General features: G+C 37.0%; 1 protein-coding gene across 2 annotated transcripts in view; it reads right to left on the bottom strand.

The window, feature by feature from the left end:
* PMS1 (PMS1 postmeiotic segregation increased 1 (S. cerevisiae)) overlaps positions 1–21,821 on the bottom strand; it is a 108,225-nt gene extending 86,404 nt beyond the window's left edge. For both annotated transcript variants that reach the window (XM_006864044.1, XM_006864043.1), the window contains exons 1-3: positions 21,673–21,821; positions 18,112–18,294; positions 6,449–6,551 (exon numbers count right to left, since the gene is read on the bottom strand). In XM_006864044.1, coding sequence (XP_006864106.1) covers positions 6,449–6,551; positions 18,112–18,294; positions 21,673–21,807 — 421 coding nt within the window. In that variant the 5' untranslated portion in view covers positions 21,808–21,821. The remainder of the gene's footprint in view (positions 1–6,448; positions 6,552–18,111; positions 18,295–21,672) is intronic.
* Between the last annotated feature and the right edge of the window lie 4,745 nt (positions 21,822–26,566).

Genomic DNA, 26,566 nt, shown 5'->3' with positions numbered 1-26,566 from the left:
GTGGCAACAGTAGTGAGGTTGGTTCATGACCGGGCAGTGTTTCGTTCTGCTGTGCATAAGGTCGTTATGAGTCAGTACTGACTTGATGGCACCTAACAACAACAGGACTCCTGGGTGATGCTGTAGGATAAAGACTATACTGCGAACTACAAGTTTGTTGGTTCAGCAGTTCAAACTCACCAGCTGCTCTTTGGAATCCCTATATAGGGTCAATATGAGTTGGAACGGACTCAAAGTCACTAACAACAATATCCAATCATTGTACCATCCAACAGTGTTTTATAAAATTAGCCATCTCCAAAGTAGGAATGAGGGATCTCATGACCATCAAGATAACATAATCCACAGATAATTTTCTACATCCTACTTTGGTGAGTACCAACTGGGTTCTTAAAAGCTTGTGAGCAGCTATATGTTGTTGTTAAGTGCCATCGAGTTGATTCCAACTCATAGTGACCCTGTGTAGCGTTTCCGAGGAGCCACTGGTAAGTTTGATCTGTCTACCTTGTGGTTTGAATTCCAGTGCTAATCTTATTGCACCACACAAATATTGATCTCTCACTATATAGAGGAAAGAAGAGTGATGAAAATTGAAGAGGCATGGAAACAATTATTCTAATAGACTAATGAATCATCGAAGCATCAGTCTTCATGACCCTGAGACCAGAACTACATGGACTATTATTGTTTAAAATTAATTATCCCGTTCTCCTTTTTTCAGGTCTCTCCAAAGTTTTATTATTTGACTGAACCAGAGAAAAGAAGAGTGATGAAAATGGAAAACTCTTGGAAATAATTAGTCCAATGGACTAAAAGACCAGGAAAACATCAAGTCTCCACAACTATGATACCAGAACTAGATGGTGTCTGGCTACCACTAGCAACTGTTCTGAAAAGGATCACATTAGAAGGTCCTGGATAGTGGGAGAAAATATGGAACAAAACTCAAAATCACAAAAAATACAAGGATTACTAGTTGGGCAGAGAATAGTGAACTCATTCTCATGGCTCAATTTCCAGCCAAGCAAAAGATAGTTTTAAAGGGGCCCACAACACTAGTGAGGTACACACACTATAGAATCGTCAACCATTTAAGAATAAAAGGCAGTATTTACGCAAGGACAAAGTTCAGAAAGGATGGGAGCGAAGGAGGGATGAAAAACAGAAACACCAGGAAGAAGTGGGAGAAGTGATGGCACACCGAAGATATTACAATTAAGGCAATGAAATAAAGTATATGATTTGTTGAATATAAATGTAATAATCTACTCTGTAAATCATCACTCAATTCAAAACAAAACAGAGCTAGAATAATAAATCCTGAAGTGAGTAATATCTTCCCCCAGAGAAGAAACATCCTGTCCTCTGTCAAACAGATAAAATGAAGTGCAGATCTCTTCAATTTATGTGTTTATCTAGGTTGGAGCCAATTGACCACTTTATTTAATTGTAGTTCACCTCCAGTTTCAAATGCTTTAAGAATGAAATCAGGCCTCTTCCTGTAACAGGTCTTCATGATTTAAGCACTATAAGATTTTAATATCTTTCTTTCTTCCCAGCTTAGTTCCAATGTTATTCATCATTGCTCAAATACCAAAAGTGTTGAAGGGAAAACTTGGCATATATGGCAGACTAGTTCTGTGTTTGAGAATCCCGTGGTTCAATCCGCTAGGGTCAGCCCAAGTGTCTATATACCACTTAGCTGGCTTCTACTAGTATACAGCAATCACTTCTTTGCCCATTTATATCTCTAGACTCAATTAATGTTTCAAAGCGTGCAAGTGGCCACCATTCACTTCTCATCTAGGAGAAAGTTACCTGTTTTAATGAACTTACATGAAAACTTATTTGTGACACAGTTCTTCAATGGATTTAAGGAAAAATACAATTTAAAAAATTTAAATTATTAAAATTATATAAAAAGTTTTTTTTCTCATTGTTATTATATACAGCAATAATCTCTTGAAATATACATCCATCATTCTCGATGACCAAATCCTTAACATCTTTAAACTTCTACCACCTTCAAACTCAAATGAAGGAAAAACCTCTTCAATCTCTAGGCAGCTGATGGCTTCATTTCACTGTCACTATTGATTTACTCACGTACGTTTTCAATCAGTGTGTAGGTTCTGAAATGACAAATATAATCTCATCTATTGTGCCTATGGACAGTTGAAGGGAGGCTTTGTTGTTGTTTTGTTGTTAAGTGCCACTGAGTTGGTTCTGACTCATAGCGACACTATATAAGGCTTCCAAGCAATGGCTGGTGAGTTTGAACTGCCAACTTTGTGGTTCAAGGCGACCTTGCAGTCCTGTGCTTCATCCCACAGCAAACAGGCAAAAATCAATAAGACAAAATTCAAGTATGTTTAAGAAAGAAAAAGATATTTGCTGATTTCTAAGATTTTCTTAAAGCATACTATGCATCAAAGACCACGAGTTCCCAGATTATGAACAAGTTCTGTTTTTTAAGTCTGTCCATAAGCCAAATTGACATATAAATCAAAACCCTTAGGTATAGTTCATATCTAATATCAGTCAAATGTTTGTCTTAGTATATAGTGTATACTTCCACATACATTAAAACATCTTTAACATAATATAATAATAATGCTTTGATATGTATCACAAAATAGTTTATTATTAAGAATCACTGTATATACCTTGAATTGTTAATATAATACGCTTTATGGGGTTGATTCACAACTATAGACTGAACATAAGTTGGACCTTCATAACCTTGGGATTGTCTGTACACCTAAACTATGTATTACGAAAAAACTTATGCTTCAGCAACTAAAAACAGTATCAGAGAAAATTAAGAACTACCAAGAAGGCAAGATTTATATGCCTGAATGAAAGCTATTGATTGTTGTTTGTTGTTAAGTGCCACTAAGTTGGTTCCGATTCATAGTGACCCTGTATTGGATTTCCAAGGAGTGGCTGGTAGGTTTGAACTGCTGACCTTGCAGTTACCCATCCAGTGCTTATCCTACAGTGCCACACCAGGACCCCAATGATAGAAAAGATTTTTCAAACTATAAATGAAATATGTATCCTTTAAAAAAATAAAAGATCAAGTGGTATTGGCCAATAGGGAGGAGGCCCCAGTATACTATCATATTTTATAAGAGAACTGCTCAGCTCTCTAACTTTAGCACATTCTACAAACACCAGAATTACACTGCAGTCTTGTAATATGCTCCCTGTTATATTTTTATATGACCCTATGCTTTGCCATTTATAAGGCAGCTATTTATATTCCTAATGTAAAGATGTACAGTTGCTTGAATATATCAGTAAGTTTTATAAACTATTTAGTGAATAAATGTTCCATTCTTAAATTAAGATGAAAAGATCTTTCAATACATTTAAAATCACACATAGCAGGGATATGCAAAGAACATGATGCTCTACTCTAATGACATAATAGGGAAAGGAAACACTTTGATCAGAGTACTTTAAATATACTACTTTTGATATCTGAGAAATTCCTAAGGCAGAAGTACTAGGAGGTGTAAAAAGTATTTATCCAGAAGGGTAAAGCAATTTAGAAAGCTTAGGACTGATTAACTAGGCCAAAGGGAATAGAAGTGATGACAGAAAAGGAGATGGCTAATACAAATAATTTAGTCAGAGTTGAAAAGCTGGGGACATTTTTATATTTCTTGTCAGTTGTCAAAATATTTTAAAACAGCAATGAACTAAAATTAAGGACAATTTTAAATGACATATTGTCAATACATAAGCCATTTTCAAAAACTAAATTAATCCACAAAACAAATACCTACACTAAGAAAAAATATAACTGGAATTTCTAGTAAATTATTTTTTTAACAATTTAGTATATTTTTAAAAGGAGTAACACATTTTCCAATGCTTAGATTCTCTTGTAAGTTGTCCCTGAACATATAGTTGGTATCATCCTATGAAACTGTATAAAGAGAAACTGCTAAGTAAGGATGTTCACACTACAGTCAAAATGACTCTACAAGAACCCTAAATGCACAGGTATAAATTAGGATGGTTGATCTGTAGTTTTAGCTTACACAGAAAATATTTAAATGGAAGCTAAATGACAGCTGGTGAAATGTGACTCTGTGATTCAATCACTCAAAAAAAAAAATCAGCTCTAAGGCAATATAAATGTGTAAGACTTTTGAAAGTGTTTTGGAGTTCTGTAATATGTACACCACCTAAAGCAATTTGAAATTCAGAGCTTGTCATTTTGTTGTTTTCCAAGCCAGTTAACTACAGTTAAAAGAAAAAAAGTAAGTTATGAAAGGCAAGTGTGGTTTTGTAACAAATGACTTTACAAGTATGTTGATTTTTAATATAAAGGAATACAGTCAATAAAATAAAGTTCAATTAAGAACTTTTTAAAAAGAAATCCCCTAATATGTATACCTGGTCTCACTTACCAAAGGTGGAAGAATGAGGTCAGCAGGAAAAGAAAAATCCACCAGTAAAAGGGCAAAGATCAGATGGATTCCTTACTTAAGGATTATTATTTCATAGTCTCCATGGAGATGAATACAGAGAAGCAGGAGAAGTATGAGTGATGCAGAGTCACTGGCTATCCAGATTAGTCTGGCTACTACTTAGATAAAAATAAATACATTTAAGTTTTATAAGGTGACTAGATTACTTCAAAGTACTCTTCTGGGTAGCCATTCAAATACCTTCTAATGGTTTCTTAATTTGAACTCCTTAGAACTCGGGTCAGAGCATTTCTGGAAAGGGACCAAATTAAAAACTGTGTTCTCTGTCTCCTAATATTCACAATCAATTATTTTTCATTAAAATATATAGAGTATTACTGTACATCAAATAAAAAATCTATTAGAATAGCTCTCATTTTCATTAACTGAGAAAAAAGAATGTTTGTTTTTTTTAGGAATGCCTATTAACTTCTTCCCCCATGTGGATATAAAAATATTAACTCCTAATGGGACAAGTAATCAGTAACGAAGTTGAAGATTTATAAGAGAAGGAGAGATTTTGGCATCAGTATTAAGATATAAATAAAACAAATAAATTTCAATAAAGGTGGAAGTCATTTGAATAAAATAAATCTAATTAACATTAACACTGAAGGGGAGAAAACACAGGAAAAATACAGTACTTTGATAAATTATGAGGGACAACAACAAAACTAAACTTGAATTTACAATACAAGTTGGAGAGGAAGGGTAAGAAAACAAAAACACCAAAAAATAAGGTCCTTTTCATATCTGTTTAAATAGTCATACCTTTAATATTTGTTTAACGTTAATCATCTCATTACCAGAAATTAGCAGTATAAAAAGACTAAAGGAATTATGTGAAACTCAAGTGTCAAGAATTTTTTCTTAGGAGTAAATTGTTGTTTTTGTTAAGTGCTGCTGAGTTGGTTCTGATTCACTGAGACTCTCTATAGGTCTGAGGAGCCTATAGAGGGGTTTGAAAACACAGACCTTGTGGTTAGCAGCCCTGTGCTTATACTACAGTACCACGCCAAGCCCCAAATAGTTATTAGAAGAACTTAAAAATAGAAGATATTAATTTAAACGTAATTTTAAAAGTACAAGTATATAAAACACCATTCATCTAAATTACAGGTTGTTTTTGTTAAGTGCCATCAAGTTGGTTCTGACTTATTGTGACCCTGTATAGGGTTTCCAAGGAGCGGCTGGCTGCTGAGTTTGAACCACCAACCTTGAGGTTCAAATCAACCTTGAGGCCTAGTGCTTATCCTACAGTCCCACACCTAACTTATAAGTTAGGACTCCTAACTTATAAGTAGTGACCATAATTAAGATATTTAATTTGCTACAAAATAATTTATTTGCTATAAAAATAATACAGAAAGGGAAAAATTGTATTAAATGAAACAACAGTAGCAATGAGTTGATGACATTTGAGTGATAGGTACACTATTCTATCTACTTGTACATATGATCAAAGTTTTCTAAATGTAAATAAACACATTTTAAATTACTTATTTAGTCTATATTTGATGGTATGGTTTATTAACATAACTACCAAATCAGTAATGTTTTAGTAAAGTTTCAATTAATTACTATCTTTCAAATACAAAGAAGATACTATTGTTGTTGTTACTTGCTGATGAGTGGATTTTGACTTACAGCAACCCCATGTGTGTACAGTAGAAGTTTTCAGTAGGCTCAAGGTTGTGATCTTCCAGAAGTGGATCATCAGGCCTGTCTACCAATGTGCCTCTGGGTGGGTTTAAACCATCAGCCTTTTCTCTAGTAGTCAAGTGTTTAACTGTGGCACCCAGGGACTCCAAGTGATCCAATAATAGTAAAATTAGTGCTCTTACATGTTTTACAGCAACACATTTAGATTCAAGGAGGAACAATATTCGAAACAAATAATTTAAATTTGTTTAAAAAAAACAAACAGAAAAGGTTTAAAAAAAAACGTTACAAGTTGCTCTTACCCTGTCCAAGATGTGAAGGTTTTTGAGAAATTATGTGGCCACTGCCATCTAAAACATACTGGGTGCTAAAATTATCAGCAGCTGTCCTTGTTGTAATGAAAACCTGGTGGGGGAAAATTAATAACATTATGATTTTAGACATGCAATGGGCTCATTATCAAACTAAATTTAGCAATTATCAATTAATATGTTTACTTAAGATTGAAACAAGTTTTACATGATAAATTATTACTATCATTCCTCTTAAAATACTCCTTAGTGTTACAGTATAAGCAACAGACCAGCTTAGATTTTTTATAGTGCAAATTACTGATTTTTGTTTTGAATATTTTACTTTAAAACACTCATACTTGGCTATTTCAGTGTCAGGGAGTTCTGGTGTAGGGCTAAAGCACTGGACTGCAAGGTCGGTTTGAACCATAAGTTCAGCAGTTCAAACTCATCAGTTGCTCCTTGGAAACCCTATACTAACTAGGTCACTAGAAGTCGAAACCAACTCCACGGCACTTAGTAACAACAATATATGTCACATAACTTGTATCTGTAAAATCAAATCAGCTATATTAGAGGAGTCTGCTTGTTCACAGACTATTACATACATAAGTGTGTTGGAAAAGTGAATACTCCCTTTGTAATGTGATCATTCTTTCCCTTTTTATATTCTGTGTAAAGCTGCAGTTCTATGTCTTAATGTTTATGGCTTAAAAGAATAAAAATATATCACGCAGCTACCTAGTTATAGACAAGTTTTTCTTAAGCATGTTTAAATGTAAATATATATTCAGCTTCAGCATATGCCTTAGTGAGTATTTATTCTCTCACAGTTTAGGAGTCTAGAAGCCTGAATTCAGGGTGCCTGCTCTAAGGAAGGTTTTTTCTCTGTCAGTTCTGGAGGAAGGTCCTTGTATGGTTTTTGAACTTCTGTTCATGGATGATCATCATGTGGGTTTGGCATCTCTCTTTCCCCATCTCTGCTTCTCTCCTTTGCTTGTTTCATCTCTTTTACATCTCAAAACAAACTGATTCAAGACAGCCTACACTAATCATGTCTTATTAACATAGTAAAGACAACCCATTACCAGGTGGGATTATAATCACAGGCATAGAGGTTAGGATTTAAAATACATATTTTTAGAGGGTACTGAATTCAATCCATTATATTCCACAACGGGCTCCCACACATGCATGTCCTTGCTACATATAAAATCCATTCACTCCATTACATCTTCCCAAAAACCTTAAATCAATACCAAGTTCAAGATCTTATCTTCTGGAACATCTAAATCAAATACAGGTGAGAGTTTAGACATATTCCATACTGTGGCAAAATTCGTCTTCATTTGTGCATCTGTGAATTTTAGAATGTAAGTCATGTGTTTCCAAAGTACAGTGGTGGAGCAGACAGGTACAGGGAAAAATTGGATGGAAAAAAGTGGTAACAGGTATCAAACAAGTCCAATACCCAGCAGAAAAAAATAAACAATCCTCTTCTCTGAGATCGTCTGGACAAAGGCCCAGCCCTCCAGACTCTAGGTACTGGCCATGATCTCTGGATTCTGGTTGGAGATCTCTCAGTTGTGCGCTTTTGCTCTGTGAGTCTTTCCAGGACAACTTACATAGTAACTGCTCCCTTAGCTTATAAACAGCCTCATTCTTCCTACCCATCTAAGTGGCAACCCCACCCCTTAAGCCCTACCAGGCCACGTTTTTCTACCCTTTGGGAACAGGAACCCTTCCTCATGTACCCCCCTCCCTAGTTTTGGACAGCAGCACCATCCCCCTGGCAGGCACAAATAGCAATTCCACATTTAGGACCCAAGTTGGCAAAGATCTGACCCTGTGAAACCTAGGAGACAGCGCGGCCCTACCCTTAGAGACTCAGAGAGCCCTTCTTCTCATTCTCTTTCCAGCCAATGTGCTGATATCTGAGGTGCTCTGGGGATGGTCTTGTCTTTTCTTGGAATATAACAGATGTAGCTCCTTTGATTTTCTGTATGTAGAATTCTAAGAAGCAGACCGTTACTCTCTTTCATTCTTTCTCTGTCCCCTTCAGTTGAAGCTAATGGATTTTCTACTTTGGTAGATTAAGCCATCTATCCCAGGCTTAGTCTGTTTAAAATATTGTGTGGCCAAGCCTTTGGTGAGCATTTTAAGACCTATGCCTTTGTTTGTTGAATAGAATTTTATAAATCTTTATGTTGTTTTCATTTTGTATGTTGTTGCCATTTTTTAAGTACATCTCTTTCCTGTTGCCCTTTATAGAAGCAGCAAGGAGAAACTACTTGGCCCCTTTAAGATTCTGCTTAGAAATTTCCTCAGGTTAATACCCAAGTTCATCACTTAAAAGTTCTACAGTCTATCAAACATTTGAACATAATTCAGACAAGTTCTTTGCCACTTCCTCTGTTGTCCAATCATATGTCTATCATTAACTTTTTAAAGTTTCACCAGTAGCACATTTAACATTCACGTTTCTAGCCACATTCTTTTTTTTTTTTTTTAATGTTTTATTGTGAATTATGTGATAGTTTACATGGGAGAACATTAGTTTTACATTCATTATATCGTCTCATTGCCATGGTTACAATCCCCTCTATGCAATCCTTCTTCCGTCCCTGCCCCCAGGTCTTCAGCACACAGTCGCTCTCCCTCTCTGGATCTAAAGTCTCCAGCTGCTCCATCGCTCCACGTCATAATCTCTGGCTCCATTTCAGTCATCACTGCTTCTCTGGGTAGGGTCCCGCTCTCTGCTCTTCTCCCTTGATGATCCTAGGGACCTCCGCTCCTAGACTGAAAAGTCAATCACTCCCCTCCTTGCTATAAAACGTCTACCTTTACATTTCCGACCCTCACAGTCCTGATAACAATTATTCACTATTGTATCACAAGAGACCCATCTGTATTTCATTGCATCAGCTCCGCCTAGTCAGACTGAATACTACTCACTGGAGATTCTACCTTCCTCCAGGCCCTCTGGATCTAGGTTCCCTCTTGAAAGTTTATAAGCCAGTCACTTCTTGCCTTTGTAGCCCCCTCACCCACCATTTTGGGTAGCCAATGTCCAAGTTGCCCATCCCTGTCTACTCTGTGTGTGGAGGGGGTGGGAATGAGTCTTGCTGTAAGGACTTGTTCCCTCTTTTGAGCTACTGCTTCCATAGGTGTAGGTGTAGGTCAAGTTCATCAAATTGTATGAGAATACTTTTTTTTTTTCCCTCTTTCTAGCCACATTCTTTTGTTGGTACTATATGCATTCTCTAAAATGACATAAACTTTCTTTCATATCTCTCCTTACATCCTTCTGAGCCCTTACCAGAATTGCTTTTGACACCTATAGTTCTAAAAACAGTTTCTTCAGACAATCTAGACTTTTACTATGAGGCACTTTATAACTCTTCCAACTTCTACCCGTCACCCAATTCCAACCCCACTTCCACATTTTAGACATCTATGAGAGCAGCACCCCACCATCTTAATTATCTAGTGCTGCTATGAGTGGGTGGCTTCAACAAACAAATCGATTTTCTCCAACTTTAGGAAGCTAGAGTTCTGAATTCAGAGTGCTAGAAATAGGGGAAGGCTTTCTCTCTGTTATCCCTGGAGGAAGGTCTTTGTGTCTTTTGCTCCTAGATGATCTTCATGCAGTTTAGCATCTCTTTATTCCCATCTCTGCTTTTCTTGCTTGCTTATTTAATCTCTTATATCTCAAAAGAAACTGACACAAGCCACAGCCTATACTAATTCTGTCTCATTAACATAGCAAAGACAACCCATTTCCAAGTGATATTATAACCACAGGCATAAGTTAGGATTTAAAACACTATTTGGGGGAGGATGGGCACAATTAAATTAAAAACAACATAAAAATAAAAGGTTCTCAATCAGCATAAATATATTTTCTAAAAAGCTAGTCTCAGAAACATAAATGTAAGCAGATCTACACTTTGAGCCCCTCTCACCCTCAGCTGTCTATTTATCCACATCATGAATTAGTAGTAGGAGACTATAACAAAGGTAATATATATCACTTTTGGAACTGCAAGGTTGGTGGTTCAAACACACCAGCCACTCCTTGGAAAGCCTATACGGGGTCACTATAGGTCAGAATCAACTGAATGGCACTTAACAACACGATGTGAGGCTAGTAGGAGAGCTGTTGTTTTTGTTAAGTGTCTTCAAGTCAGTTCTGACTCATAGCGACCCTGTATAGGGAGCAGATAGTGAGTTTGAGCCCCTGACCTTGAGGTTCATTGCATTATCCCAAAGCTCCACACCAGTATAACATAGTAAAATGTATCACTGTCAGAGAATACCATTGATGGTGGTGCTTGTAAGAAAAGCAGAGTGGACTAGGAAGAGACCAGTCACTTCACATTCTAACGAGTAATGAAGACCCCAAACCGTGAGCAAGCTTCTTGACTATATTTCACCTCAGCTGTACATGTGATGATTCTGTCACCCTGTCTACCAGGCACTAAGTATTATAGGCCATATATAGTTCTGAGACGCATGCAGCTACAATGCAGGAACTACCAAATAGCACCACGAAAGCCTTTGGCTTCTCTAGTTCACTGTACTAGTAGATTCTATTAGATTCTCTCTTGAAAGTGAAGTCCACAAAACCCTTAATAGGGGCACTGCCTCAAACTGTTATTTCCATGATAAACTATCACACAAAAAAGGTATCACCTGAAACAGACAAAGTTGTAAGCCTCTGTGTACTCTTAAATGATTGTTCTACTTCTTCCAAAAATATATTCCAAGGTTCAAGTTACATAATTTTACAAAAAGGGTTTTCCAGATAACTCCCCTTAATATTCTGTTAATTCCAATCTGCTGTGTCCAACAGTGATTTTCTCTAGTAAAGTTTGTTTAAAACAGGGGGCAGAAATTGTTGGAGATCTTTTTTCCTGTCTTTAATTTAATTACTTCATGATTGTCTCTTTAAAAACAATTCTACATTTAACCAACTGCTTTTCCAAAATGCCAAGGTCAATTGAATTCTATTTCTATTCTCCAAAGGGCTAGCCACCTGACCTAAAGTTGGTGTCACTGAGCAAAGGCAGCCCTGGAACTCTGAGTTCTAGCACTAATTCTGCCAATGGCTTACTAGATGGTCCTGAATAAATGATTACACTATCATCTTTAAGGGGAGGGTGATGATAAGATGAAGATGATGCTCACACTTTATAAAGTTACATGGGTGTTTGCTTTAGGCACTTCAAAGCATTTAATACATATTAACTTTTACACATATTATTGAATAGCAAATATATGCATTTTCCAACCTAAATGGATAAACTGAAAGGCTAAAAGCTATTAAAATAGTACCCAATGGTCATAATGTAACATTTATATTAAATTAAAAAATAGAACACAACATTGTTTACAGCACTAAATTTTTTTTTAAATGATTAATTATTAGCATACTATGTTAATTTACTTAGATAAGTAATACTCTGCAATTCACTGCAAAAGGCAGGGACAGATAACATGCATAAGCAAGTTTCACAAATTCATGAAATACAGTGTGTTCCTCAGAGGAAGGAATTGTATTTCAAGAGTTCATTTCATCATATGACCCTGTGTCCTGGCAGGAAACCTTTTTTGGACCAGGCACAAGTTCAGAATGCATTAGCTGTGCAGCAGCTAGTATCTGAACCTCCAACAACTCCACCATCAGGAGCATCTCTAATATTACAAACTATTATTGGTACTTCTTACTAGAGACAGTAAGTGAACCTAATGGTAACAAGAGAAGTAAAGAAAACTAGTATTTTAAAAGAAGTTTTAGAGGTTATGTTGTTGTTATTGTCAAGTGTTCTCAAGCTGTTTCCAATGTACAGTGACCCTAACTAAGGTTTCCGAGGAGCAGCTGGTGAATTTGAACCACTGATCTTGCTATTAGCAGTTCAGTGCTTATCCTACAGCATCACACTAAAAACTATGTTAGTTATCAGTTATTAGAAACCCACTCTTCAGTATAGTTAGGAAGTTTCAAGCAATGACAGAATTACCACAGTTAAAACTATTTAGAAAAATACAACTCTTCTCAATGTCTCAGACAAAAAGTACATTAAAAACAGTATTTATCCTAGTAATTCAAGCAAAAGTTCTCAGTTGACAAAGTTTCATTTATGGTAATTATGTTAAAGTCTCTCTCTCTCTCTCTCTTTTTGGCTGACTTGTGGATAAATATTTTGGCATAGAAGCATGAGTCTGAAAGCTAAGGTAGTTTGTCCTAATGATTCAGGTAAACCATGGAACTATGAATTTTTGCCTGGATAGCTGACAAGTATGTTTCTTTCTATGTGTGTGTATGCCTGCCCGTGCATAGTCATACTCCAATATAGTCAGTCTGGCTTCAGAATCTGTTTCCAGATGCTCCACTGTGGGGACACTAGAAACACAGAGATCCTGGCTCTGGCATTTCTTTACCAGAGCTCTAGTATAAGAAGGCTGCACTTTGGATATTACAATTGCTTAAACAATTCCTGTGCCTACTTGTCATTAATAATACTGCCATGGCTCTAAAGGTTCTATACAGTGGAACAGGAACCAGGAATCATTTGCTTAGCTTAGAATCATGAGAATGATGATAGCAGGAGCTTCCCTTTATCCTTTTATAGTTATATAGGTCCACAAATAAGGGAACCCTAACTTCCATCTCCAAAGCAGAATGAATAAGCTTCTCATTTGCTATCAATGAATATTACTATTCATATTCAAGTCCAAAGTTGTAAGAACTTCGTTTGTTTGGCACATGATAATACTCAAGATGCTGTATTAGTTTTGTGGTTATTGTTACATGTTGTCAAGTTGGTTCCTAATCATAGCAACCCTGTACAGAGTTTTAGAGGAGCGGCTTGTGAATTTGAACTGACTTGCAGTTAGCAGTCCATTGCTTATCCTATAGTGTCACATCATGCTTTAGTACATATTTCTTTTGACCATCAAATTATTATTCTCACTTTACAGATGAAAAAGAAAGTAGATGGGAAAAAAACCTCAGAAAGGTTAACCTGTTTTATGCATCTGTCCAGGTCTTATTTAAATACTTGGGATTTAAAATTAGACTTCTGACTTCTAGTTCAGGCTTTGTTCTGATTTTAAGGAAACAAAACTGTTCTGTATTCCTCCTACAGTGGAAGAATCATTTAGCCTTCACTTAAAGTCCAGTTTAAAAGTTTAAAAATGAGTTTTAAAACATATCTTTAGAGGGAAAAATACTGATGCTTAATGTCAGATATACAAAATATCAGTAATTTGTCTAATTTTCAATGATAAAATTACTTCTAACCTTAGAATTAAACAGTCCAAAGATGGGAAACATTCTTTCATGTATAGAGAGAAAACTACTGGTATCTAAAAATAGAATCATTGTTTCCATAGCCCATGGTGAATGCAAGGCTATCAGTGACTGACACAAATGAACTGATATGAAAAGAATTATACATATAAGTATTCTTAATAAATATTTTGTGAACCAGTTAAAACAGAATTCTCACTATCTCTAGTCAGCATGCTTAGTATTTTAACAATCAGGAAAGACAAATACAGCAAAAATTACTGCTTTACAAAGAACTATGAGTTTCTGTCATTTTGTGTCAGTCACTGATATCCTTACACTTGTAGGCTATGGAAGTAGCAATTCTATTTTTAAATACCAATAGTTTTCTCTGTAGACCTAAAAAGAATGTTTTCTTCCTTTAATCTGTTTAATTCTAAGCATTTTATAAATGAAAAATTATAAAAAGTTTTCAATTGTTCACTCTTTTCAAGTACATAAAGAATACAAAGTTAGATGTATTTTAAATTTATCAGCCAATTTGACTGAAGGTATACTTAATGTTTATTAACATCTTTTAAAAAATCAAACAAAAGATAACTTCAACAACATTAAGTTTTAGATGATACATCTCAAATACATATTATCATTTACTAAATGGTTTACATCTGCATAAAACTTTAAAATCAATCCATCAGTCAGTTTGGTAGATAAAATAACCAAATCACTTATTTTTGCTCTATCAATATATCTGTATTCAAAAATTTCCAAAATAAATCAGTCCTGAAAATACGTAATTCCTATGTATGAAACCTCATTCTTTTTGGGTTATTGCAAACAGTTATTAATTTTTAAAAGTACACTTTTATCCCCAAAGAACACTTTTTGTTTTCCTGAATAACATGTATTTTTGAATGTAATGGATCTTAATGTACATAAGCAGATTTCGGTATTTTTCAATGTCCTCCCACATAAAAGTTTCAACTTGACTACGCCTAATAACCTATTTATTGGGTTTACCACTGCATGCCTGGGTATACTTAATTATTTTAATATGAAGGTATTTTTAAACGTATAAATACCTTTCTACCATGCTAGCAAGAAGGTAGCATGACCTACTGTGAAGCGTGAAATTGGAACTGAATTCTTGGCTTTGCTATGGACACACTATGTGTTCCTGAATAGGTTACAATTTTCATAGTTTATTTCAGTATGCACAGTTTCTCTGAGGTAAATTACCTGCAGAATAGACCATGGAGAATTTGTTGACTTACCAGTCTGTGTTTTGAACTTGGGATGAGATGTCCCGGCATTTGGCTTTATAGGACATCAGTGGTCTTCATTAGTAATATGGGGAGACTGACCTAACTTGTAGGTTGGTTTCCCCAGGAAGTCAACTACCATTGTTGTAAGTGCTGTTGAGTCGGTTTCCACTCATAGCGACCCTGTACAGGGTTTCTGAGGAGCAGCTGGTGTGTTTGAACTGACAACCTTGTAGTTTGAGGTCTAGAGCTGATCCTATTGTGCCACACTAGGAGTCCATAAACAGAGATTAGTGAGCAAGAAATGTATTGGAGAGTAGTCTCAGCATGATCACCTGTGGGGCAGTGAAGAAAGTAGGGCAGAAGCAGGGCTGTGCCACCATCACAAAATAGGCCTCAGCTGACCCCATGGGGCACCCTACAGCACCGTCTTGAATTAGAAGAAGGCCTTTACGATCTTGCATCAACCAGTTACTAGGTGTCGACTACCTCCAGCAAGGAAGCACACTGTTGTTGTTGAGTGCCATGGAGTCAGTTCCAACTCATACTGAGCTTGTATAGGGTTTCTGAAGAGAGGCTGGTAGGTTTGAACTGCAAACCTTGATTACCCTACAGCACCACACCAAGACTCCAAAATAGGCATAACCTTGATAAAGTAGCTCTCCTCCTTTAGTTGAGGTAAGGACAAGCATCAGCAGAAAGCTCAGCTTTGAGCACTCAGTCCCTAACACTCTTGGCAGATGAGGCAATGTATGCTTCAGTCCTGAGGGGATTATCTGGGCAGTGCTCCAGTGTATGTTCCAATCCAATGATATTTACTTCAGTTTTAAGGCATGATCAAACCTAAACCATCATCAAAATATCTGTTGTTGATAAAATTAACATACTGTAGAATTCAATTCATATCAAGCACATGTCGAACTAATGTATATTGATAGAGGTCAGAATAGTGGTTCCCTTTAAGGGATAATGACTGGGAGGGGGCATAAAAGAACATTCTGGAGTACTGATGATGTTCTTTATCTTGGTTTGAAATACAGATATATATGTAAGGATTAGGAATGTGGTGGCTCCGTAGGATAAGCACTGGACTGTAAACCACAAAGTGGGCAATTAGTGCCCACTAGCTGCTCTGTAGGAGAAAGATGAGGCTTTTTGCTCCCATCAAAATTTAAAGCCTCAGAAACCATATTCAGGGTCACCATGAGTCAGAACAGACTCAATAGCACTTAAGAAGAACAGCATATAAAGATTAATTGTGCTCTATGAGCATGTGTGTGTGTGTGTGTGTGTGTGGTGTAGGTTTTCTCAAAGAATAACAAAAGAGGAGAGTCCATAAAATGCTTTAGGAATATTTTCTATGATAAACTCTTGACTTGCAATGTTTAAACCAGATATTTTTTAAAGTTCATAATTTTCTATTTTAATACTATTAAAAGAATTGTGCAAAATTATTTTAAATATTTTTAGTTAAGGCATTTGAAAGTCTCAAAAATTAAACACACACTAAAATAGTAAAGCAGGATCTCAAATGGGCTTAAGTAATCAAATCAACAAAATAGAGATTGACTATTAGACAAAAACTTGCAGAGCTGCCATCTAAAATCAAAACTGCAGTGAAGATGTGGATAAATCACACAGTTTATGTGCAACATATTGTAAAAGACCAAGCGCAGTGCTGCCATCTAGCAGACAAAGCGGATAATGACCGATGAAGCTCTGAAAGGTTAGACAAATTTTATAGAAACTAAATAAATTCCAGATTCTCTATTTTCTAATAATACTCTACTGCAATAAAGCTTTAAGGCTTTCTGGTAGGTTTGGACAACAGCCCAAACTTCAAATACTTACGTTCTCAAAAAAAAAAATTATAATTTGTAAAGTAGCCAACTAAGGAGCTCTGCTAGCGTAGTGGTTACGAATCGGGCTGCGAACCTTAAGGTCAGCGGTTCGAAACTACCAGCCGCTCCGCGGGAGAAAGATAAGGCTTTCTACTCCCGTAAAGATTTACACCCTTGGAAACCCTGTACAGGGTCGCTATGGGTCGGAAACGACTCAACGGCACTTAACAACAACAACAACAAAGTAGCCAACTAAGAACTCAAATATACTAGTGGGAACTTCAGAGGTTCCCAGATGCAAAAAAGATCCCAGAGCTATATGTTCCTATACATAGTTTTTAGGGAGAAACATGTCCAATGTCCAGTTGGTCTTCTCCAAAATCTATCTGGAGATTCAGTGAACTTTAAACAAAGCCAGTGCTGATAAAGAAAAAGTACAGGTGTGCTGGGTTTTGTACAGAAATTTTAAGGTCTTTTCTCCTTTAATGATGCATAAACACCTGGATTCTACTAGGCAACGGAATCTAGCCCTCTGTGTTCCAATAGCAAGATCTCGACTTAACTACCAACCCATTTCCCAACATACACGCACAGACACCAACTTCTAACCTTAAATGTCAGTGAGTAAGTGAATATGCAGCTGGGATCCTATCCACAAAAAAAGTCTAAAATCTACACATGCCAGCACTCCAAAGCAGAAGGGTTTTCCACACGAAATGATGACTACAACACTGCTGGAGTGACTGAGCTACTAAGTGGATGTCCCGAGCCCAGACAATGAGATAGTAACACCATTTCTCACCCATGCCACTGTTTCCAGAAAGATCACTTTTTACTGCAATACATAATTTACTAGAGAGACACCTTACTCACGTGGGAATGATTAGCATCACACGGCGCTCATTTTTTAAAAACCCACATTCAAGTGGACTGGTTCAGTTTAAAAACCTGTTGTTCAAGGGTCAATTGTGTATGTATTAATAAATGGGTTTCATCGTCAACTAGGTAGAAGGAAATACGGTTACTATAAACAACCCATCTTAGAGAATCACAATACATATTAATATAGATAGTGAATACTCTGAGAAGTCTTCCAGTAAAGAACCAATTTAAATTTAATACATTTTTAGTCCAATCCACTGGGATACTAACCCCCTTTTTCCTGCAACAAATATGAATATAAACACTGCATAATATAGTTTGTCATACATTGAGTTAGTTTCCTCTTAATCTAATATTCTGTGATTCTAAAATAGTCAATGTAAACGATCTTACCTCAGCTACACAACAAATTGATCCCAAGGCTTCTCCACGAAAACCGTAAGTTGTCAAATTTTCAAGATCTTCATGACTATTTATTTTTGAGGTATAGTACTTTACGGCCATTACAGGTGCATCAACAGCCTTAATACCTTCACCATTGTCTCGCACCTCGATTTTATCAAATCCATAGTTCTCCTACAAAAATTAAAAGTACTTTCAGTATATAAAAACATTAGACTATTTATTATCACATATAATAACAGAAAAAAAAAAAACTGAAACAGTTATGCAATTTACTTGAATTTTATGATAACTTACAATGATGGAGAAGGAGCTCTGGTAGCATAGTGGTTATGAATTGGGCTGCTAACCTCAAAGTTGGCAGTTCGAAACTACGAGCCGTTCCGCAGGCGAAAGATGAGGCTTTCTGCTCCCGCATAGATTTACAGTCTCAATTCAGAACTGACTCCACTGTACTTAACAACAACAACACCACTATTATGGAGGGAGCGCAGTGGCTCCACAGGATTAGCACCGGACAACGAACCACAAGGTGTGCGGTTTAAGCCTGCCAGTCGCTTCAAGGAAGAAAGATGAAGCTTTTAGCTCCTGCAGAGATTTAAAGCCTTGGAAGCCCTATACAGAATTGTTGTGAGTTGAAACCAACTGGACGGTACTTAACAGTAACATTATTATGGAAAAGTAAAAGTTCTGTAGCTATATTAGGTCCTAATTATGGTGTAACAGGTAAGTTCCTTGTTACCTCTGGATTCAGGTTCAACTGTGGAAAAAAAAAAAGGAGTCAGTTTAAGGCTTCTTGAATGGTTTCAGTATCATGGATATTTATGTTTAAATTAGACTTTAAAAAGTTCTCTGTGAATGACATGACTTCTGTGCAGATAATCCCCTAAAAAAACCAAAACAGATCATCAAAACCAAAAGATACTTTGCTCAACCACCAAGAATCTAGTAATTATTATTACTCAACCTTCTTTGTAAAACTTTCTTCCTTAATTTCTTTCATAAGAAATTTAAATATTTACTAGCAAATTTAATAATAACATCTTAAATTTCTTTCTTCAAATAGTGCCCAAACAGGAAGCTAATAAATTACACCTAATTTGGTAACCTTGATATTGTTGTTAAGTACCACAGAGTTGGCTCCCACTCACAACAACCCTGTCTGTATAGGGTTTTCTGAGGAGTGGCTGATGGGTTTGAACTACTGATCATGAGCTTAGCAATCCAGTGTTCATCCTGTAGCACCATACCAGGGCTCACTGGTGAAGTTTATATTGGAAAATCAAGAAAATAAAAAAGGATCTCAAGTCATAGCTTAGGTTTTATATTCTAGTACTGAAACTATGCACAGACAACATCAAAACTTAAATTTCTACAGTGATCGTATTTCTATAAAATACTGGTATCTTCCAGTTGATTCCAATTCATGACAACTATATGTGTGTCAGAGCAGAACTGTGCTCCAAAGGGTTTTCAATGGCTGAGTTTTTAGAAGTAGATTGCCAGGGCTTTCTTCTGAAAAACCTGTGGATGGACTCAAACATGCTACCTTGTGGTTAGTGGTTGACTAGATTAATTGTTTACACCACCCAGTGATATTCATATTATATTTGATAGCCAATGTTCATCATAATCTTACTGTGTGTGTGTGGCCATAGCTGCAAGTTATAAAGGAGAAAAAAAATCCTACAAGCATGGCACTGGTATTTAAAACCTTGTTATGGTTAAGTCAATTTGGTTCTGACTCAGAGCAACCCTGCACAGGGTTTCTGAGGAGTGGTTGTTGAGTTTGAACCAATGACCTCATGGTTAGCAGTCAACTGGGACTACCCATAAACATTTTTGTTATTTTGTTATATTATATTGTTGCTGTGTGCCATCGAGTTGGTTCCAACTCATAGCGAACCTGTAAAAAAAGTGTTTCTGAGAAGCAGCTGGTGGGTTTGAACCACTGACTTTTCAGTTAAAAGTCCTCCAGTGCCACACCAGAACTCCAGTGACCCTATAAAAGAGAGAAAACAGCCCTATGGTTTCCAAAGTTGGAAAGCTTTACAAAAGCAGACTGCTGGACTTTCTTCCATGGAGCAGTCAGTGAGTTTGAATCTAACTTTATGATTAGCAATTGAGCACATGGCCATTGTTCACCGTGGCTCCTAAAATGGGAATGTTGTTGTTAAGTGCCATCAAATTGATTCTGCCCATAGCGACCCAGTATAGGGTTTCCGAGGAGCAGCTGATGAGCTTGAACTGCCGATATTGTGATTCAAAGTGACTTTGTAGTCCAGTGTATTAACCCACAGCACCATACATGCAAACTCACAGAGCTTTTGAAGGAGTAACTAATATTACATACATATAAATATATAGAATCTGGTAAATGACAGACTTTAAGAAAAGATTAGGCCCTTGCCCTTTTCATATAAAAATATTCCTATTAGAATTATTTCTAGGAGTGCAGTAGTCCTGTAAGTTAAGCACTTGACTGTGAACCACGAGGTCATAGGTTCTAGCCCACCAAATGTTTTGAGGAAAAAAGATGTTTTCTGCTCCCATGAAGATTTACAGTCTTAGATTTACAGTCAATATATTGAGTAAAAACTATGAAGCAATTAAAAAATGGTTTTGAAATAAGATTAAGTGTAAAAATAAAATGTAATGGGGAGTATATACAAGAATAAGTTAACATAAGTAACCAATTAAATATTAATTTTAAATCAGCAAATTAAAGTGATATTTTATAAAGCAAACAGAGGTAAATACTATTAACTGATGGTACATGGAATAGATTGAAATCATTGTAATGACAAAGTATGTAATTTGTTGAATGTGGAACTGATGATCTATTCTGAAAACATTCACAATAAAAGTTTTAAAAAAGTGATATTTTAGAAGACAGAGTTCTAAAAATGTTTCCTTTCATAATCTCCTGTAATATAATGCTAATATAATTTAATGTTAATTGACACTACATTTATTTTTAAGGATTTATTCTTAAACATGATGTCATAAAAATAATTTAAACTTGCTGTTGTCTATCTAGTTGCTAAAAATAAATGTTGGTCTGTTAAACACAAGAAGAGAGGTTCAAGCCCACCAGTTATCCAAGGAAGAAAGGTGAGGGTATCTGTTCTTGTAAGATTTACAGTCCTGGAAACTCTATGAAATCAGTTCTACCATGTCCTACAGTGTCACTGTGAGTTGGAAGACATTTGATGGCAATGGGTTTGGAACTTTTTTCAGTGGTTGTCAATTTGATTCCAACTTACAGCGACCCTATAGTAGAGAGGAGAATAGCCCCATAAGGGTTTCCAAGGCTACAAATCTTTACAGAAGCAGACTGCTACATCATTCTCCTGCAAAGCAGCTGCTGGGTTTGAAGCACCAACTGCTTGGTTGGCTGCAAAGTGTTTTAACCACTGTGTTACTAGGGTATAAACAAAGGGGGGGTGTGTATAATAGTTTGTGTGTGTGTGTGTATAATAGTTTTAAGAAGGAAATATCTCTCAGCCCTCTTTTTGCTTTAAAGTCATTTGGCTTCTAAAGGAAACTTACCAGTTTAACATCTATGCTTGTTGCACCAGCATCCAAGGAGTTTTCAATGAGCTCTTTTACAACACTAACCACCGAAGTGATGATCTGAGAACTTGAGAGGAGGCGAACTGTGGCTGCAGATAACTGTTTCATCATTCTAGTTTTGAGCAGAGTAGCTAGAAAATAAAAAATCAAGTTATAAAAATAAGATCTGCTGAACAAATATTCCTGACTAGCAGAATGGTGGTGGTGGTTATATGATATCTGGTCAATTCCAACTCAGTGATCCTGTATAGGTTTTCCAAGGCTGTAAATCTTTATAAGAGCAGAATTTCAATCTTCTCCAGAGGACCGTTGACCTTGCAGTTAATAGCTCAACTTGTAACTCACTATGCTTCTAGGGTAGACAACAAAAATCACAATAATAATAATTAACAGCAGCTCCCATTTATTGAGCATGTGCTAGGCTCCACTGCAAATCCACACAGTTTGACGTAAGTGTGGTACTGCGGATTAATGTGCAGGACTACCAAGCCTCTTTGAAATGCAAGGTTGGCGGTTCAAGCTCACCAGCTGCTCTTCAGAAACCCTATACAGGGTTGCTATGAGTCAGACCCGACTCCACAGTACTTAACAGCAACAACAACCCTGTGAAAGAAGTGCCATTATTATCTCCATTGGATATACAAAAAAAGTAAATGAAGCAGAGAGAAATTATGAAAGTTATCCAAGATCATACAGTAAGATATACTTCAATACATAATAGAATTGCCTTACACAAAATAATAGTCATAAAACAGTGTCAAGAAACAGTTTTAAAAATTCGAAAGTAAAATGCTATTTATTAAATGCTGTTGAGTTTGTTCTGACTCATAGTGACACTGCATAGGGTTTCCTAGGAGCGGCTGGTGAGTTTGAACTGCTGACGTTGCTGTTCAAATTGACTTTGTAGTCTAGTGCATTATCCTGCAGCACCACACCAGGACTCCAAAGTAAAATAAGAGTGAGAAAATAAACTTTGTTTCTAATTTTTCTTGACTTTTGGCTAATTTTTGCTGACTTTTCGCCTAAATCTCAAGCACTACATAAAACTCAACACATTAACAGCCAGCTTCCCCAGCCCTATTAGAATTAAGCCTATTCACCCAAGCTCAAATCTAATCAATTTTTTGTTGTTGTTGTAAAGTGTCAAGTAGATTCCGACTCATAACAACCCCTGTATAGGGTTTCCAAGGAGTGGTTGGTAAGCTTGAACCTCCAACCTTGCAGTCCAGTGAGTGCATTAACCCACAGCACCAAACCAGGACTACTATGCCCCATTAATCTTTTTTCCAGTACCTCTCATACCAAGTTCCTCTTTTTCATCCTCCCTTCAATACAATAATTCCAACTTTCAGCATTATACAATATGATCCACTAATTAACCTCAGGCCTCTTAGGCCTCGGTCATCCAGTTTATGTTGTTTTTGCTGTTAAGTGACGTAGAATCATTTCCCTGTATAGGGTTTCAAGGAGCAGCTGGTGGGTTTGAGCTGCCAACTTTGTGGCCAGCAGTCCAGTGCTGATCCTTAGGTGCCATCAAACTAGTTCTGATTCATAACAATGCTATGTACAACAGAACAAAACAATGCCTGGCCCTAAACCCTCCTCATAATCTTTATGTTTGAGTCCATTGCTCCAGCCACTGTGTCAATCTAACTTAAGGGTCTTCATCTTGTTCATTGAGCCTCTTTTTTGTCAACCCTAACCTAACCCCTTACTCCTACCCCACAAACAGAGGTAAAACAATAAATGATCTTATCTTGCCTATAAATGAGTCAGAGGTAAACAGTAATGTATGTTCAACCTTGGAACAATAACACTCTGGGATACAGAGATTGAAGCATAGCCTCGAATGGGTAAAAAAGGGGGAAATAATGTTAAGATGCTTGACTGACTTATGGATGTTGGTTTCCCTTGCATACTGTTGTTAAACAGACATTTGAGTGGGATAGAAAGGAATATCAGGAAACATGATTACAGAAAGTTTGTAAGCCCATCTTCAACCTATAACTACCTAAAAGGAGTTATAGAACTTCCCCAGTGAAAGAGGCTTCTTGAGGAGCCTTTGTAGTGTATAGGATCTTAAGTAGAATCCTGAGCCCCATCCAGAAACTTCTGAGGTGGGACATTCCCACTTGAAAGGACATGCAGACCAGCCCAGAGTCACTAGAGGAACAGAAGATACTTCTTGAAAGAAAGACCAGCAGGAAAAATCAAAAAACAAAAAAAGGCTGTCTGATTGGCTACTAGAAGAACAAGAAAGTTGTTCGCCAGAGAGCCATCAAGGCAAGCAATCAAGTTCCTTTAGGACAAACTCCCCTCTAAGACTGAAACTCAAAGGGAACAAACAAGTAGGCAAGTAAGCTTGCTTGTAACTGTGTTGTTCTACATGTGAGCGAAAATGGGGGGAAAGCAGCAGTGAAGATATGGACTAAGTTTGACCATGTTCCATAGACTCCCATCAACCTTGAGATGACAAAGAGATGAGGAAGGGCTGGTTGGTCTGAAGTGTAGTAAGACTTGGGGACTCCTTAGCCCATGCACAAGGGCCTAGCCAGGACTAGAGCTGAGAGCAAAGAGTCCAGCTGATATGAAGTAAGGGGAGATGCACAAGAATGTCCAAACTTGCAGTTAGTACCCATTTGACATAGCTTCAATGGTTTGATAATCAGAACCCAAACAGAGGAAGATAAAATTGTTATCAATTACTAGAGATGCTAAAGCAAATGGAAGAAATGAGGAGGTACAAGAGCTGAACAGAAAATCTGAAAGGTCAGCTCAAGAAGACAAAGTCAAATATTACAACAAAATGTGCAAAGGTCTGGAGTTAGAAAACCAAAAAGGAAGAACATACTCAGCATTTTTCAAGCTGAGAGAAGTGAAGTAAAAATTCAAGCCTTGGCTTTCATTACTAAAGGATTCTCTGGGCAAATTATTAAATGATGCAGAAAGCATCAAAAAAAAAAAAAAAAAGGAATACTCAGAGTCATTGTACCAAAAGGAAATGGTTGATGTTCAACCATTTCAAGAAGTAGCATATGATCAAGAGCCAATGATACTGAAAGAAGTCCAAAGTGCATTGAAGGAATTGGCAAAGAACAAGGCACCAGGAATTAATGGAATAAAAATTGAAATCTTTCAACAAGGTGAGGCGGCCCTGGAGGCACTTAGACATCTATGCCAAGAAATTTGGAAGACAACTATCTGGCCAACCGGTTGTGCCCATTCCAAAGAGAGGTGACCCAACGGAATGTGGAAATCATCAGACAATATCTTTCATAGTCCATGCAAGCAGTTTTACTTAATTTAATACAGAAACAGCTGCAACCTTATATTGACAGAAAACTTCCAGTGGTTCAAACCAGATTCAGAAGAGGACATGGAATGAAGGATATCACTGATGACGTCAGATGGATGTTGGCTGAGAGTAGAGAATACCAGAAAGATGTTAGCCTGTGCTTTATTGATTACACAAAGTGTGGATCAAGACAAACTATGGACAACATTTTGAAGTATAAGTATTTCAGAACACTTAATTGTGCTCGTGAGGAACCTGGACATGGACCAAGAGACAGTTTGAACAGAACGGAACAATGAATGGTTTCAAATTAGGAAAGGTGTGTGACAGGGTTGTATTCTTTCACCATACATATTCAACCTGTATGCTGAACAAATAATCTGAGAAGCTGGGTGATATGAAGAAAAACATGACATCAGGATTGGATGAAGACTTATTAATAACCTATGATATGCAGATGATACAACCTTACTTGCTGAAAGTGAAGAAGACTTAAAATATTTACTGATGAAGATCAAAGACCACAGCCTTCAGTACGGATTACATCTCAATGTAAAGAAAACATTCTTATCAACAGAGAAAAGATTGAAGTGGTCAAGGACTTCATTCTTCTTGGATCAACTATTAACACTCATGGAAGCAGCAGTTAAATATCAAAGGACGTATTGCATTAGACAAATGTGCTGCACAAGCCCCTTTTTAAAGTAGTGAAGAGCAAAGATGTCAGCTTGAAGACTAAAGACAGCCTGACCCAAGTCATGGTATTTTCAATAACTTCATATGCATGCAAAAGTGGGACAGTGAATAAAGAAGATCATAGAAGAAGTGATGCATTTGAGTTATGGTGTTGGAGGAAAATATTGAAAGTACCATGGACTGCCAAAAGAACAAGCATATCTGTGTTGGAAGTGCAGCCAGAGTGCTCCTTAGAGGCCGGGGTGCACAGACTTTGTCTCTCATACTTTGGACATACTGTTAGGAGGAACCAGTCACTGCAAAAGGATATCATGTTTGGTAAGGTTGGAGTCCTGGTGCGGCACTGTGGCTTAATGGGCCAGACTGCAAAGCAGTTTGATCTGCAAGGTCAGTGGTTCAAGCTCACCAGGTGCTCCTCGAAAACCCTAAACAGGGTCACTATGGGTTGGAATCGACTCAACGGCACTTAACAAGATTGAGGGTCAGAGAAAAAGAGGAAGATCCCCAGCAAGATGGACTGTAGCAGCATCAATGGGCTCAAGCGTGGCAACAATTGTGAGGCTGGGCAGTGTTTCATTCTGTTGTACACAGGGTCTCTATGAGTCAGTACTGACTCAGTGGCACCTAACAACAAACAACATTTGTTATCATACCTAATTGTGAATATCACGACTGTAAAGGTAGAAGCTGCGTAACAAAAAGGAGGGAGTAGTTAATCTTACATTCCAGGAACAGAGGACCCTAAGACCATCAAGAGAGAAGAGCATGCGCTGAACATGGAACCCCAATCAGAGAAGCACAACACCAGAGATGGAGGCAGAGTTGATGGCATTGAGATATTGAGCAGCTGAGGACTCTACTCATAGAAAGAGAAGGGCT

The sequence above is a fragment of the Chrysochloris asiatica genome, unplaced genomic scaffold (genome assembly GCF_000296735.1).
Source record: "Chrysochloris asiatica unplaced genomic scaffold, ChrAsi1.0 scaffold00059, whole genome shotgun sequence".
Taxonomy (NCBI): Eukaryota; Metazoa; Chordata; class Mammalia; order Afrosoricida; family Chrysochloridae; genus Chrysochloris; species Chrysochloris asiatica.
The sequence above is the reverse complement of the archived record's forward strand: the minus strand, read 5'-3'. Positions and strand labels throughout refer to the sequence as shown.